Source organism: Parambassis ranga, chromosome 3 (assembly GCF_900634625.1).
Source record: "Parambassis ranga chromosome 3, fParRan2.1, whole genome shotgun sequence".
In the NCBI taxonomy this organism is placed as follows: Eukaryota; Metazoa; Chordata; class Actinopteri; family Ambassidae; genus Parambassis; species Parambassis ranga.
Genome location: NC_041024.1, coordinates 10,951,777 through 10,969,099, shown reverse-complemented (window position 1 = coordinate 10,969,099; position 17,323 = coordinate 10,951,777). Strand labels below are relative to the sequence as shown.

Sequence of the window (17,323 nt, the reverse complement as noted above, 5' to 3'; positions counted from 1 at the left end):
TCATCCCTGTAGTCACATTCTGAAATCCCCATCCATTTCAGTCTCTTTGAAGGGACACGAGTGCTGAAATGGGATCGCACAACCCGCAAGACTATCACACTAATTGAAGTTGACAAAAATACGAACTGCACCCTTTTGAACTGCTGACATTGAACAGGGTGGATTAGGCAGTGTATATTAACAACAGGTGACAGGCTGGAGGGAAACAGTGTACTGGCTGCGGACGGCCCGCTCTGGATGGTCAAAGATTAAACTAAAGGCAGACATGAAAAAGGAAAATGTCTTACAGCATCTTCCCATCCACATCCAAGTCTCACTTCACAAGTCCATGGAAAGAATTCACTTTAAAATGTTAAGACATGTTAGTGTGGTCTTTATTTATGTATTACAAAGTCATATATATATATATATATATAATATAAATATACACACACTTAAATGCATACACTCAATCTAAAAACAGTTTCACTGACTTTGTGTAAATAATAAAAAAGGCAAATAAAAACAAAAAAAAGGCAATGATAACATCTTAAAACTGCAGTGTTCTCAACATGTCGGCCTAAATACTGGAGCTGGGAAAAAAATGGAAAGAATAAAATGAAGCATCAACGGTTTATACACAAAAATGAATTAGGGAAACAAACAATTACTGCCTACATAATGCATGGAGTGATGCTTCAGTAAGCACCACTGCATTTCTAATATATAATATCTATATTTAAACACAACTAAAGGTCTGGTTCAGGCAGTATCAAAAAAGGTCCAGTAGATCTGCGTCACCTTTTATTTCTTTTTAATTCAGCAGTTACTCAAGTCTAAATATTAGATTTATGGCACCAGCTCTGTCTGATGGTCCAATCTGTGTAAATATGTGAAACATTTACTGTACATCATCTGCGTGTCAACACATTCAACTGAAACATTGAATAAGGCCTGCACAGATATGCCATTTACTATATACCATGCAACCTCAACATTGATTACTGCGTCTTTGCGTATTGTACAACTGTTGAAAAATCATAAATTATGACTATCATACAGCACTGCTGCAAAGTACTAATATATACAGTGTATACACTGACTCCAGAGCCAAATGTTTCCAGCTCTGAAACAGCAAAGGACCAAAAGTCTCCTATCAGTCAGCCTGTCAATCAAATCAGACCCAAAATGACCCTCAGCAGGAGTTTCTGTAACAGTATTCACATAGTTAATGTTTGGCAACAACTTTAAGCCAATAAAAAAAACCCACTTTCATCATACTCAGTGGCTTCTGTGAATACTGTTTCTTGAATTCAATGGAAAAATAAAAGCAAATTGAGAGGACACAGGTAACACTTCAGTCTGAATATTGAAGCCTTTACATAACTGACAATGTTGGTGACAGGTTTTGAACTGAAATGGATCTGTTACAGGCTGCCAATGTTGGGGAAGCTCTTGAGCTTTTCTGGAAAGTCGTCTTTATAGAGCACAGGGTCGGCACGGTGCTCCACCACCTTTAGAGGCATTGTTCCAAACACTGATGCAAACTTGTTGATGCACTCAGACCTATAGAAAAAAACAACTTGGTTAATTTGAAAGCAGGGTAGAATCATGTATGTATTTATTAGATTCCAAAAAAGAAAAAAATACAACATATAGGTGATTTACCTTTTTTTAAATGATTGCATTTTTTTAAATGATTGCAGGGTTTTTCATTGTCTTCAGGCAAGTTTATCATTTCTATTTTTTTTTTTTTTTTTAAATCCGTTTACTTGTATGCAGAGACTACATTCACTCACTTTGCACGGCTTGCTGAAATGATCCTTGTAAACAAGTGCATCTAATGTTAACCGGACGGCTTGCAGTGTAACATTTTTTACTGTATTTCACAGATAATCACTGCAAGGTTTTAAATAGGAGCAGACGCTTGTAAACGAAATTATAAAATGCCCCACTGTGTACGTCACTGTGTGCATTTTTCTCGCTGCTGCAACTGTAATCATAAACCAGGCTGAGCAGCTTGAGCAGATAAAGCTTCTAGCATTAGAATGTGGTAGGCAAATAAGACTGCTGCTGAATATAAAACAGCATACTACAACAAATATTTCCCCAATTTTTTTCTCTATAATCGCACATCAATTTGACTGAAAATAATGATAAAATACATATTTTAGTCCCGATATTATGCAAAATACTAAAGCAAAGCAGACATGCATGTGATTTATATCTATAGTTGGACTCACAGATACACAGCATACATGTAGAAATAAAATAATGAATAAAGAATGGGATTTTCCTGTGTTCACTGCCATACCTCTCAACCATGTGTGTCTGATCCAGGGACAGTCCATCAATGGCAGTACATTCAGGGCACTTGAACTTTTTCCTCGGGGTCACCTAAACAGAAGCAGAGCAAAGTCACACTGCTAATATCTGCTCACTTCAACAGTTTGTTAAAACTAAGTTTAAGAAGCTAATAAACTGTCAAATAAGTCTGTGAAATTCAACATGACATTATGTAAAGAACAGGGTGGAGAAACATTAATTTTTGTCACTGATGTTAAAGAGAGATGGTGCATGGTTTTCTCTCAGTTTTCTCTTTCTCTCTCTCAATCTGTTAGCAACTCTATGGCTAATGCCTGTGCATGACGATACACATGCATTCATTCATGTCAAGAACCTGAATGAGTATATGGAAGAAAGTGAAAGACAGAGAGACAGGGCTGGTTAAAAAGGGTGAGTGTTTTCTAGAGAAACCAGTTGAAGATATTGTGGGAGGTTGGACCACGGGTGCAGGTGTAGAGAAGTGTTCAGCCTGTGATTTGACGGCAGGGCCTTCATGAGCCCCGGCAAGCTTAGAAAAACACACTCAGAGGGGGAGTGCCAGTGAATGACACACAGATAAGGAAAGTTAAAGTCGGCTTTAACTTAGGGCCCCTGCACCTGGGCACTGGGGAGGGGGAGGGGCAGGGGCAGTGATGTCGGAGGGTGAGAGCTGATTAGACCCAGAGATGCTGGACTGCTGTGTCAGGCTTCAGCCTCCCCCTTCCAAGCTGAAAACACCCAGTGCAGTCAGAGCTATGAATGTACCTTTATAGGTGCTTTGCCTGTGATGTTAGCCACCAGGAAGTTCATTGCAATATCTTCACAGTTCATGTGAGCGTCAACCCAGTTCTTAATATCTCCCGGCATCTTGTAGGTGTATAAATAGTTAAAGTACTGGAACAGAAAAAGCAGATTTACAACATTGAATTATATAGATAATATGAGATTGTGACACAAAGATAATAGGAAGGAACTAGCTCTAGAAAGTTGTGTGAATGATGCAGAGAATTTAAACTAGCCTTTCTTTTACCTTGTGATAGAAGGCAGCTCCAGTAAGAACCATAGAGACTTCGTTGGTCCACTCTGACTCATATTTCCACTTTCCCATTTCATGATCCCAAAGGTGCAGCCGGCCTGGGTAGCCCACCAGCCTGTCTGGGAACTCCCGCCATACCTTGCAGGAAATAGAAGAAGACAGACTGTTTGACATCCTGCTAAAGAGTACCAAGTGAAAATTGACGGCTTATGCCAAATCTGACCAATTTCCAAATATCCCAGAGATCAAAATGATCATACAAAATGCTTTCATACAGACATAGCTCCATAACTAGCTGAATGTTGTCAAGCCTATTCACAAGCTGATCCTTCTACTTAGAAGCAAAAGAAACGCCACTAATATAACAGACCACTCCTCTATGCCGTCTGTAATTTCTATGTAATTACCCTTAAACTGAGCACAATTTTATTAAATGCCTTCCAAATGGAATCAGGTGAGTGTAAAGAGCTTAGTGGGGTTGTGCAGGTATGTGCGCATGGAAAGTATCAGCTTCAGACCTGTCATCATTCTTCCCACATCAAACACTATTCAGCAGGAGAATGAGACTGTAATCTTCCTGAATGGCTTTAAATTCTGGGATCAACTTGAAGTGTTTCTCTGTAGTACCTGCCATCACGGGAAAAGTGGGGGAGGTATGTTATTTTGTTTTTCTTTTTAAAGAGTGGGTTTTCTCACCTCATAGCCAAACTGCAGTTCATCAGATGTCAGCATGATGATGTCATCGTCAATGGCCAGGACAGCTTCTGTTTCAATCTCGTCGTAGGGGAAAAAACGGTTACTCAGTTTGTTCTCTTTGGTTCGCACGACTTTGAGAGGGACACCAATCTTTGGCCAAAGAGACTCTGCAACAAGAAAAAAATGATATACACAATGTAAACATTACACTTGATGATTGATTACTGTAACATGTTGATGAAGATTCTCAGTCATCCAGGTCATCATACGTAGAGAAGATTGAAGCAAGGCGTCTGGACTTGTAGAGTTTTCTTGAAGACGTTTCGCTGCTCATCCAAGCGGCTTCATCAGTTCGTACTGTTTGGTGGGGAAACAACCAGTTAGAACTGATGAAGCCGCTTGGATGAGCAGCGAAACGTCTTCAAGAAAACTCTACAAGTCCAGACGCCTTGCTTCAATCTTCTCTACGGATTACCGTAACCTTTTTTCCTCAAGGAAAATGGCTAAAATTTGCTGGTCCAAGCACATCAATAATTGACATCAATAATTCTTGGATAAATGGACACACAATATATCCAAAAAGATTACAGTGGATTGGGATTTTCTTCTGACATGTCAGGGACCAAACAATAATTATTATAGTACCACTGACAGATTTTAAAGTCTGTGCTTGTGATGGAAAATAGCACTGTGGGAGTTTAACTTTACTCACTGACTCATATCACAATACTAACCTCAAGCACGTGCAAATCTGACCACAGTACAATTCTTCATGAGGCAGATGAACAAAGTGTTTTTTTTTCTTTTTTTTTCAGGGGAGCATTTCAAAGATCTTGGGCAGTGTCCATGGCACGGACTATGGTGCAGGCAGATCACACAGAATGTGTCCCCTCACTAATGCAGTTCTCAGGCCTGGCAGACTATATGAGGAGTTTCTGGTCCTCCTAACCACCTGTCAAAAGCTATTGTCAGGAAAACAGCTATTTTAAATGCCTCAAGTTTCTTTTTTCTGCTCTCTCAGTGTTGGCGTCACTCTCCTTTTCTTTCAAGATTGGTAACAGATCATAGGAGTGATAATTAGGCAATTTTAGGAATTTTATACCTTACACACTTTGTTGTGACCAAAAATATATTTATAAATGAGCTATGATTTTCTGTGCCACTGGTCTGATAAACACAATGATGTTCAGATCAGATCAGACCAGTTACAAAATATTGTCTTCAGACACACAGTGGGTAGGAAAAACCAGGAGCCTGTAAACACATCGGATTGTGGCTTGGTGTGATGGGGAGGAACTCTGCCTCCACACTGGCCTGAGCCCCATGAGTCTGACCTGTCAATGGCCTCTTGTTAATTCTAATGGGACACAAAGCTCCAGCCAGGCGCCGCTGATGCCTCTAATGAAAAGGCAACTCACAGCCACAAGGGAGCACTTCAAAGTTGTCTCACTACATCATTACATTAGCAAACTCTTACAACAGCAGGGCCAATTTAATTCTTGCTATAAAAATAACACACATCTGAGTTAAGAATAAAACAAAGTTTTACTGGCAAGTATGTATTGATTTTTTTTTTCCTGTAACAATTCATACCAGTGTACTGAATGTCTCTCTAACCTTACTCTCTTACTCTAGCATGTAGGGCTAACATGTTACTAAACACCTCAGTCCCCCATCCTTTATGAAACAGAAAGCTCCAGCATTCAGCATGTCATGATACTGTTTATTCTGGAGAGAGGAAACTTGGCTGCTCTAGCTGTTATCACTCATCTGTAGTGCAGTGGAGGATTTAATTTGGCATGGACAGAGAAAGCCAAAAAGAGAGATAGTATTACTCTCATGTGTAGTCATTCAGTGTTAGTTACCATTCTCAGTTAAATGCAGCCTGGCAACTGTCCTAAGGGACAAATTTGTAAGAACAAATTAATAAATTGCTCACTTGATACTCAATGTTGCAGGCTGTTTTTAAATAGGATGTTTTGTGGCTATACCCTGTCAAGCTACCTCAAGATTTGATACCCTTGTCAGTTTTATGTAAAACAATTAACAGAGTCAGACTGAAGTGCTTATTTGGAACGTCGTTTTTGGAACTTGCAGGTCGGCTCGCCAGTGGGAGTATCACAGCGTCAGAGGAACTGTGGCTTCCACGGTTAGCTGTCAAATAATCTTGGCTTTAGTCAAAATTTTGTTTGACTTTGACAAGTGACAACATGTTTATCTAGTTCATTTGGAAAAGATTCAAAAATAATCTTTAGCACTCACCTTCAGGAGGACTCTTGTTCTGGTTATTCCACACCACCAGCAACTTAGCCAAGCTAGGCACCTTGGAAATTTCTGTGATGACTCGGAAAAGACTCTCAACACGATCGTACGTTAGCACCACAGCTGTGAAGCCAGGAGCTCTGGGTGGGATAAGTGGCAAGAACAGAGGGCTGTTGACACTGGACCATTTCTACATGAGACGAGAGAGAAAATAAAACATTCAGACAAAAATCATCTTTTTTTGTCTTTTGTCATTTACTCTTTTTCATTTCAGTGGAAAGCTACTGTTGAGGTAGCCTCATGTATACTGTGTCACACTCATTTGTCATGGTTTCCATGATTTAATGCGCTGTAATAGTCCTTTATTGGACAGTGAGGTCACCTGCGGTTATTTCCAAGAGGATATATTTTTTTTTTTATAATGGAGAAGGAACAGTCAAATAATGTCTCTCAGTGGCTAACAGAGGCCAAGCATAGAATGCCAAAAGCTTTCATCACAGTGCCAAGTAAACCCTACAGAAGCAGTAGGCCAGAAGGACAAGAAAGGTCAGTAAGGAGTCTGAAACAAGACAGGTTGGCTATCCTCTTGAGTTTAATACTCATGTGATGTTATTATGACAAAAGGAACTTTTGTAGGAAGGGTGTAGGAAATGGAAGTAAGTTTTCTAGGTTGTGACAAGTCTATAATCAGTGTGGAACTTGGCTTTTCTTTCTTTGCTTCCCTTTAAAATGGCCTGTAAATCCTGGGAGCCACTCTGACTCCAGTTCAGATCAAATGACACCGTTAAAGCAAGGAAGCCACGGGAAAGTTTTCTGATGGCATGTGTTTACTCCATGCAAAACCTGTTAAAATGTTTAAAGGTTACACCAGAGCAAGGTACGCTATTACTTACTATTAGTGTCACTACTATTATTAACTTAGTATTGTCAAGATAAACACAGACACCCACATCTTGCAACTATTGCACTTAACACTTAAAAGAAAGTATCACTGTCTATGTCTGATAACCATCATCAAAGGCTCCGAAATGTTCCACCCTGGTTAGGGTGACAATCAGTCTGAGAAGAGCTAAAGAGAGCACATCTAACACAGTAAATCTGTGGGCTTCTTGAAGTACACATAAACCCTGTTTTTCGTTTGGTCCCACTCCGTGTCTCCTTACACAAGTCTGTCAACAGAGACACAGCCATTGCCTTTTACACAACATCAGTCACTCTACCACCAATAAAAATTCATTTTACTGGCAAGTGGAAACTTCCCTGTGGTTGTTCTCACATTGTCATACAAACAGAAGGGGGAAATAATTAAAGTAACGCTCCCACACATATATACATATTGCCACACAGATGCCATAAACAGTATAAAAGGCCCTATGACCACTTAAGTCATTAGTCAAAGAAAGCCACATCTCATTATAAGACCAACAGAGTTACTGTTTTTTTTTTAAACTTAATACTTTAGTTTAGTCAATTTCAAAGGTACAGTAATAAGATGAACAAGAAGTAGAGGTAACTGTACCTAACTGTACCATTTACTACTGTGTTTGTACACAGACAAAAATAACTTTTACAACCGGTCATATTCCCAGGTCTCAATCACGGCAAAAATGTCATTTTTGGCAAATTTTAAACTTTGAGATGTCTCAGTTCATGCCTTGTATAACAATTACAAGTTTGCACTCTACCTACAAATCTCAAACAAAAAGCAACTTGTCCCCTATTCTAAACCCCCCTCTCTCCAAAGGCACCAGCAGTCCTAGGCAATGTGCTTTCAATTACCACCCTAAAGACTATAGGAGGAGAGGGGAAATGTCTGCCTGATTTATTTAGTGCTGTGTGCAAGTTCTTCTCACCATCCGTTCACTGAATCCATCAAGAACACACTTCATCTCCCATCTAAGTCAGGAATGAACAAAGGTCTGAAACCTGACACAATTAACCTCCTCTGAGATTGGACAAACCTTGAGCCCAACATAAAACTGATAAGAATATACTCAGGGTTGGGCATTCTATCAAAACCCTGTGATGCGAGCAGACACTGTCAAGCATAACGACAAGCTACCTACTAAGCCATGGTCAGAAGGAAGCACCTGCTTTATTGCTAACCTTCAATTTATACACACATGTGACTAGGACTAAAATGGCAATCATTGAAAAGCATTGAGAGCACTGCCTGCTTACATGCAAACACCCTCATTTTGTCTTCCACCTCACTAATCTTTGCATTTTCATGGATCCACTAGACTGACAGATCCAAAGGCATTATTATGCATCTACACACATGCTGACATGCTTACGCTTCTATCCCACAGGCAGAGAATGGAGGAGACTCAAGATCAGACTGTGCTGATTAACAACCCCTGAGAGATGGTCGCACAGCCAAGATGTCTGTAGCCACAAACTCCCACAACCACAGGGATGCTAAACACACACACACGCACTATTATTCACATCCAGCGTACTCTACAAACACAATGACTCAGACATACAGGAACTTATTTTTCACCACAACGGAGGCATCCTCGGAGTGCAGAACTGCTGACACAAACTGGCTGGCTCAGAGCTTTTTGGGTGTATACCAAACTGTGAAGTGCAGCATGTGTGGCTCTTCAGAAAGGACGGCATCAACTGTCACAGTACGACAGAGGCTTCAATTTACAAGGCACAGGAGTGTGGTGAGAGCTTATGTGGCACTGTGAGCGTCTGCATGGCCAAGCTCCATCCTGGAAGAGCATCATTCAGATGTCTGCAATAAAAAGACTTCTAGAAAGGAGTGGCTCAGCACAGCGGAGACTTCATAGATTGGCTGTATGTTGGAAAAAGGCAGCTTTCACAGTATACTTCTGAAAGATAATTCCAAAACAAACCCTACACAAAGAGATTTGAAAGTTACAAACAGCAAATATCTGTTACATACCACGACAGGTGGATTGTTCCACTGCTCATATGTGCGTGCAGCATATGGATAAATGCGGTCATTAATTATCTGGAGTGTTGTCAACCCAATAGCCTTCATAGAGCTGAAGTAGGCCTCCCAGAACCAACGTGCCTGCAGACAGAAAGAAGACAGATATTTAACATGCATCCATACAAACACTAATGAGCTGTTGGCATGATGTTACCATGTAAGATGATATATATATATATATATATATATATATATATATATATATATATATATATATATATATATATATATATATATATATATATATATATATATATATATATATATATATATATTTATTTTTTTTTTCTTTCTATGCTACAGAGTGAGGTCATGACAGAAGATATCTCTAGTGTGAAGTCATAACTGTAAAATCCAGATATTTCCCCTTGGTCCACATTTTTAAGACAATTCTTCAGTCTCTTGTCCTTCAACAACTCTCTTGCTGAAGCCCTATGAAATCTCTTTTGACTGTGTGCCTGTTTTACTTCAACAGATTTCTGCTTTGTGTAGCAGACTTTATGATAAGTGAACCCTTAACCTATATCCTAACATTATCACATTGGATGGTGATTTCCTTCTGAGATTTTTTTTCAACTAAGACCAGTTTGTTGTCCATGTATATTTACAGCAGTGTATTTGAGCTGTTACTATTAAAAAAAACTTCAAGGGACAGTTTAGAGGTGAGAGAAGCCTATAAGAGTTAATGAAGCTTCTAACAACACTGTCTCCTGCCAGGAGGCACATGACCCTCAGTTACAAACTGCTTTGGGGTAGACGATATGGACTTTTGGTCAGCTACCATATTTCCATCGTATCCTCCTAATGGGACACATGGCATAAACTAATGTGTATCAAAGAGCAATGTGAGTGCCCAGTGTTAAATAAACAAAGTGAAACACCGAGATGTTCAGCAGCACAAAACAGCATTTATTTTAACAGAGGGGGTGAGGAGAATCCAAAAAGACTTTCTAATCTCAGAGGGGAATCCCAACGGCCTATAAATCAGCCAGTGATGAAAGTTTCCGTTCCGACCGGGAGGAGGTAGAAAGCAAACTGTGCTGGCCCAAGGGCCCACACCATCACCCTCCACCCTCTCCCAGCGCCTGCAGGAATTTTTATGAGCAGGGAAGGAGAGACATCACTGCAAGAGTGAAGAGAACCCTCTACCCCATCTCCCTATTCTAGTCTATGGTCTACATTTTGCAGCATTACAAATATACCAGCTGCAAACATGAGTTAACAATATTTTATTTCCATTAACTAAAAATATGTCTGATTTAAAATGCAACTGCAGTACATCATTGCCTGAGATTAGCTGGCAGCTTGAAATACACAGAAATGATGCAATTAAATCACAAAAGTCGTGTGATGTAATTCTTGGTTAAACCCAAAATTGAAAGAACTTTCCACCAGCTGTCACTGTTTTGTTGTTTAAAACACTAAAATAAAATGTGAAATTGATGAACAGAAATAGCCGAGTTGACGGTAGCCCGAATCGCTTTGTTTAACTCAATAGAAGTTGTCAAGTGCTTGACAGATGATTTAACCTATGGACAAGAATTGGCAGTCACTGAGCTGTGGACAGAAACAGGCAATCATTAGTGTTTTGGACATAATCAAAAACAGCAGTGAAACCAAGTGTGTTTCAACCCTGTGAGCTGCTCGCTGGGAATATTGTTTTTCCTCAAGATTTATTGGCGCTTTACTTTTAGCTGTGATCAAAACATTTCCACAGACACACATGCATTCAAACGTGCACACACACAAATCAATAATAATTGGCCACTGTAAATCACTGCTGTTTAAAAGAACAAAAGTAAAAACTAGTAGGACTTTCAGTGTAAAGGCTATGACTCCATAAACTGATAGTCAGGTGCAACATAAACCCTTGACAAGTCAGACCTGTTGGTTGTTTTTTGCCGATTTGGCATCTTGAAATAATTGCATAAGAGGCGATATGACAAAGACAAAAGCAAGCAAACAGAGACACAAAGAAGAATTTTTTCTATCTTAACAGACAGTGCTAGTGAGCCCCATGATATCCTAGTTTAAGGACTAGCCCATGGACCCTGAAACACATTTTGCTGTGCAAGAGAGAGGCACACCAGAGGATTCTAGTAAGTCCTCTTTAGATCTTATGTTCAGCTTTGACTTGACATGTTCTATACATCAGCTGTAGCCAAGATGTGGTTTACAGAGGACAGCAGCAAAGTTAGAACAACCAGCAGGATCTTTAGTCTGACAAATATAATTTCAATATAACAGTAGAGGAAAGAATGAGGAGCGCGCTGGACTCCCTTTCGGGCAATGATGTATACCGTCCATTCTGATGATATCATCATTAGGCAAAAGTCAGACCACTTAAGAACACACACAGTCTTAAAGCAAGGACTACTGAGCCCTCTAGTGGCAACACTGATAAAATACATCAGCTCAATCTCATTAAAAGAGAAGCTCATGTTACACAAATAGTAGCTTTAATAACTATAAATCCAAAGCCATGTAGTAAGGAAAGATCAAGTAAATAATTTCAATCTAGAGTGGCCCAGTGTCCACTGATAAGTTCTTAAGAGGCCCTTGGGCACAGGAGTAATTACTACAAATACACAAATAGGGGACTTGATGTCAACTGGTAAAAACATTGTGATGCATCTATTTTTATTAACAAGCTGTCAATGTATAAGTGTCCATAAGGCAACAAGATAATAATTTAATACTATAATGTTGTATTTGCAAAAAACATCATTCAACTTAAATGCATAGGAAGAGCAGGCAGAGGAACACTGCAACAAATAAATAACAATATCAATCCTATGCACACAGCAGTATACCCCCCACCCAACTCCACAACCTGACAAGCAAGCCATGTTTTTGAGCTTGTCTGGTGTAATCCTATCCCAAGCCCATCTCTGAGCCCTTGGCCTAAAATGTCTGTTTGGCAAATATAATTGGTAAATGGACTAGAGTTGATACAAGGGAATGAGGAGCAGCTGAGCTGGTGCACTTCTCTCATGGCTGCTTTCACTTTGTTTATTGTGGCTCAATGCAGATATCAAATGGAAAAGGACTGAGCCGTCTTCTGTGCATTTCACTCAAGCTAAAATCAACACAGTTGAGTCTTGTGAGAGCCTTTTAAAATCTAAACTGAGCATAGAAGGAAATTTAAACTTACAAAAAGCGAAGTTGGTATCCAAAATTCTGTCGTTTGCACATCACATAAAATTTGTTTTGGCTTCCATAGACTACATTAGTTAGTTCGCTAGAAACAGGCACATCTTAGACATGAGATGAGCGTGCTCTACCTCTATAGTGACAAGACCTCTGACCACCATGTCAATCTGAATTCTCAAACCACGACCAAATGTTAGCCACCTTAGTTCAGCATAACATTGCTTCAAATTGTTTTCTTTTGAGTTCAATAATATGGGTCTTACCTGTCTCTGCATTTCTTCAACTTGTCTGTGAGGAATGCTTTTTAAGATAGTATACATCTCAGATAGCTTCTCCTCTGGAATGACCACAGATGCCCTGTGCAACGACAGTAACACTGCATTAGTCAAGAGCAAATGACAGGCTCTCAAACCATTGTTTTTGCACAGTTCTAGGATGTGGGCAGACCTTTTCCAGTCAAGCACTTCAGAGAATGGCAGAATGTAGGAGTCAGCCAGGATGACAGGGACACAGCCAGCCTGCAGCACATCACTGAGGGCAGCCTGACCCAATCGTGCCCCTCGCAAGACCACACAGAAGGAGGACTCCTGTCAAGACATGTTGAAAGAAAATTACCAATATGACACGGGATGTCTAGTTGTAAAAACAGGGTCTTCTAATTTTTTTGGACTTTGCTCATTTTTATTGAATAACGGCCGCAAAATAGTAAATTAGTTCCACTTTTAGTTTTTAGACAGCAAATTCCATCTCACAAAAAGTTTTCCTCCTTTTTCCTGATAAACTATGTATGCCTTTTACTACTACAGGAACTTGTAGAGGAACATGTAAAATCAGTTTTCGAGTTGTAAAACATAACCCTGAGTACTGACTGGATTTTAGAAAGATAATAGTGCAACTTTTCGACTTTTGATCGACCCACCTGCAGGATCTGTGGGTAGTCATATACTTGTCCCTTGTAGCACCGTTTTCGAGCAGATGCAGCACCCTGGGAGAGGTTGCTACACTTGTCCAGGAGGAGTAGTGCTTCTCCATTTTCTTCCTTCAAGCGCTCCAGTTCAGCGCGATATTCTCGATGAATCGCAGTTTGAGAAGAGAGAATAAAGTAGCGGCGTGGTCTGGGAAAATACAAAGAGTGCTACTGTTTGAGTCATTTCTTATCGACTATAAACTACTCCTTACTACAACTTCAAGACATACATTGCAATTGTTACCAACAAATATACTTCTATTGTGTTTTTTTTCCATTAAGTGATACACAAATTAGTTAATATGTTGCATGTCCTCACCCAGGCTGCCTCTCGGGAAGCTCAACATCTGCAGAAAGGGGGCTGTAAACTGGGATGCTGACATCATAACCTTGTCTGTAGGTCCATGTAGAGAAGCCACCTCCAGCCAAAAGCGCTCTGAAACATACACTTTCTGTAAAAATACCTTCACACAATAGGGATCTCAACATGCAACACTATTTCAATTATTCACTTTTTGTTCAGTTTGCACCAAGCAATGCCAATACAAGACACCAAATAGTTCCCTGGTTAACATGTGCCATAAAATACATAACATGATTAAAAACATTTTGTACTTTGTTCTATTCTCATGTGCACTGAACATAAAGTGGAAACATACCACCACACTACACCTGGGTCTGATGAGGCTCTATGCCAAATGGACCTCAACTGGACGAGTCCAGGAAATTCTTCACAGCTAACTCTGCATGTTCATAAACTTAACATCTTCCATACTTAACAGTCCTTCTAATCTATGGAACGTCTTAGAAAACATAATTATTTGCAGGTAAATACAACTAAATTTAAAAATGTCAACTAAAGGCCTACAGTTAGAAAAAAAAATATTTTAACGCCTGTTATTTTGTCAACTAACAAAGCAATGATCAGTCTATAATTTCAAGGGTTTATCTGAACAGTAAGAGACAGAACAATAACAAAAATCCAGAAAAATGCATTTTAAAAAAGTTATAAATTAATTTGCATTTTTATTAACAAAATAAGTATTTGATCCCTTCGGAAAATGTGCTTTAGTACTTTGTTGGCAATCACAGAGGTCAACTGGCCACAAGGTTTGCACACATCTCAGGGGGGATTTCGTCCCACTCCTCTTTGCAGATCCTCTCCAAGTCATTAATGTTTCGTGGCAACTCGAACCTTCAGCTCTCTCCACAGATTTTCTATGGGATTAAGGTCTGGAGACTGACTAGGCCACTCCCCAGACCTTAATATGCTTCTTCTTGAGACAATTCTTAGTTGCCCTTGCCGTAGATGATTGTCATGCTGGAATACCCACCCACAACCCATTTTCAATGCCCTGGCTGAGGGAAGGAGGTTCTCAACCAAGATTTGACTACACATGTACATGGCCCCATACATCCTCCCTTTGATGCAGTGCAGATGTCCTGTACCCTTGGCAGACACCCTGAACACCCCCAAAGCATTATATTTCTACTTTCATGACTGATGGTGGGGACAGTGTTCATAGGCAGCAGATAGTGTGCTACCAACTGTTTTCTTGGTGACTGTGGTCCCATCTGCCTTAAGATCATTGACAAGTTCCTCCCGAGTAGTTCTGGGCTGATTCCTCACTGTTCTCATTATTACTGATACTTCACAAGGTGAGATCTTGCATGGAGCTCAAGACCGAGGCAGATTAGATTTTATGTTTCTTCCATTTGCGAATAATTGCACCAACTGTTGTCACCTTCTCACCCAGCTGCTTGGTGATGGTCTTGTAGCCAATTCCAGCCTTGTGTAGGTCCACAGTCTTGTCCCTAACATCCTTGGAAAGCTCTTTGGTTTTGGCCATAGTGAAGAGTTTGTAATCCAGATTGACCGCTTCTGTGGACAGGTGTCTTTTATACAGGTAACAAGCTGAGAGGGCTCCCATTGTCAGCTCGACACATAAAAGCCAGAAATCTTGCTGATTGATAGGAGATCAAATTCTTATTTCATTCATTTCATTTTTTTGTTATTGTTTTGTCTTTCACTGTTCAATAAACCTACCATTTAAATTGTAGACTGATCATTTCTTTGTCAGTGGGCAAACTTTATTTATATATATTAAATTATATATTATATAAATTGCATTAATTTCTACTAGCTTGTAAATCACTATTAAATCCTCACTTCTAGCACAATGCCACTTACAATTACATAATATTAAATGCCAAATAATTTTTCAGTCTTAGTTGCAAAATGTACTATGATTTTATATGTAAATTTCTGTAATTCATCTGATTGAGTAGGCAGCACTTAAGCACTAAAAACAGCACCTTAGGGATTTACTGTATTTACCTGTCTCGGGGCACATCCAATGCAGTGTTATAGTCTGGAGGTCCTCCAGGTAACATGTTAAAAAGTAGGTGATTCATCCCTTTGTCCCACCTAGCAAAAAAATTAAACAAGATAATGAACAGAATATATGAACAACTGAAGCTGTCTTAAGTACCGGTAGTCTTTTGAGGCTTGAGATAAATGTTAATTGAACTACTAAATTATGCACAGGAGGTAATTACTACAGCATGGTTAAAAACTGGTGTAGTGTAAATGTTTACCTTGGTAGCATTGCCAAAGCCTGAGCGGTCTCCCTTATCCGCAGGGAGTTCTGATTGAGCACATCAATAGATGGGATAAAAAGACAAGCCCTGGTGACATCATCTGTGTAAAAGTCACTGTCTGAGATGGCACTGAGCAGGTCGTTGTATTCTCTAGACAGCCCAGTGCTGCTGATGGGAACCCCCAATTCATCCACAAACCTCTGCAGGGGATAGATGTAGACCTACAAAAAGCAGTCATTTCAATAGTAATTTAAGCAATGAAGGGTCCAATAATATTGAAGCTCATTGATATTAATGTTACCTTGATTTTGTTTTTGGGATTGTATCCACATCTGTATACATCAAAACACGTGTGCATTCGACAGCTGAGGTCTCCCCTCTCAGGTATGGGACTGGAGACAGGTAGTCGAATGAGAGGTGCGTCGTGGACACTTCGTTTATCAAGGGTCCAGTCAGCTGTGGACTCAATGGAGTGGGGCCAGAATTGAAACATCCCGGTGGCGATGAGTCCAAGCAGCACCACAGAAAAGAGGGTGATGTAGTATATGCGGTGCTTGGTTTTCATCCGCGGGATGAGAGCAGGGCCCCGCGAGCTGTACTTGCCCGAGGTATACATCTCTGACAGCTCCCTGTCCAACCAGCCGCTGCGAACACAGGGTTCTGATCAATGACACCGTTATGTACTATTCACACAATGTGACGTGTAACCTCAAATGCATAGAAAACTCCCATAATGTCAAAACACTCATTTTCAAAGCCTTTGCTATGAACGCAGCCACATGCGTTTTAAATGCAACCGAAACAATGTCGAGAGGTAAGAAATTTCACCTTAAAGCGCTACAAAGCGGACTGTGACTCAACTAACAGGGTTTATTATGCTGTTTATCCAGGAATAAACTGGAAGTTAACTTCCCTAGCTAGCGTAACCTAGTAGTTAGCTACATCAGCTGTGTAAACATTCGTGCTTAGCTACTTTACTGTCGTCAACTTGTAACCGTAAATGATAAAACGCCGAGTAAACAAGATTAAGTGTATAACGCCTTAATATCATATTTTACTCACCGAGACGTTTAGCGGATGCGGCAGTTAGGCATTAATTCATGGCAACCAATCAAACAACACGCTACACTTGTAAATCCAGTGTTGGTGCTAACCTAGCTTCAAGCTAACATTAGCCCAAGCATAGGAAATCCTCTGTGTCCACCGGAAGTTGTTCTTCTTTAGTTTTGAATGGCGAGTCCGCAGCAACTGTACTTTGCTTCCCTCTAGTGTTAGTAATGAGTACACTTACACTTACGCCTGCTTTGAACACTGCCAGCTTCCATCCATCCGTCTT

The 17,323-nt window shown here is 40.0% G+C and overlaps 1 protein-coding gene across 1 annotated transcript; it reads right to left on the bottom strand.

Moving 5' to 3' along the window:
* Positions 1 to 350: 350 nt before the first annotated feature.
* Positions 351 to 17,186, bottom strand: ext2 (exostosin glycosyltransferase 2). Its single transcript, XM_028402420.1, has 15 exons — positions 17,050 to 17,186; positions 16,289 to 16,631; positions 15,985 to 16,208; positions 15,725 to 15,814; positions 13,706 to 13,822; positions 13,339 to 13,534; positions 12,867 to 13,006; positions 12,683 to 12,776; positions 9,216 to 9,347; positions 6,299 to 6,488; positions 4,037 to 4,203; positions 3,335 to 3,478; positions 3,070 to 3,198; positions 2,294 to 2,376; positions 351 to 1,545 (listed from the first exon to the last, which is right to left on the bottom strand). The coding sequence occupies exons 2-15, from the start codon at positions 16,601 to 16,603 to the stop codon at positions 1,407 to 1,409; spliced, it is 2,160 nt and encodes a 719-aa protein (XP_028258221.1). The 5' UTR covers positions 16,604 to 16,631; positions 17,050 to 17,186; the 3' UTR covers positions 351 to 1,406.
* Between the last annotated feature and the right edge of the window lie 137 nt (positions 17,187 to 17,323).

What these genes read in the sequence shown, in the direction of transcription:
- ext2 (XM_028402420.1), bottom strand. Translation starts at nt 16,603, where the DNA reads ATGTATACCTCGGGCAAGTACAGCTCGCGGGGCCCTGCTCTCATCCCG. An exon ending in TTGGATGTGCCCCGAGACAG is followed by an intron (nt 13,823 to 15,724) that starts GTAAATACAGTA and finishes TGTATGTTTCAG; the next exon opens with AGCGCTTTTGGCTGGAGGTG. An exon ending in GAGCTGCCTTCTATCACAAG is followed by an intron (nt 3,199 to 3,334) that starts GTAAAAGAAAGG and finishes TTTCTGTTCCAG; the next exon opens with TACTTTAACTATTTATACAC.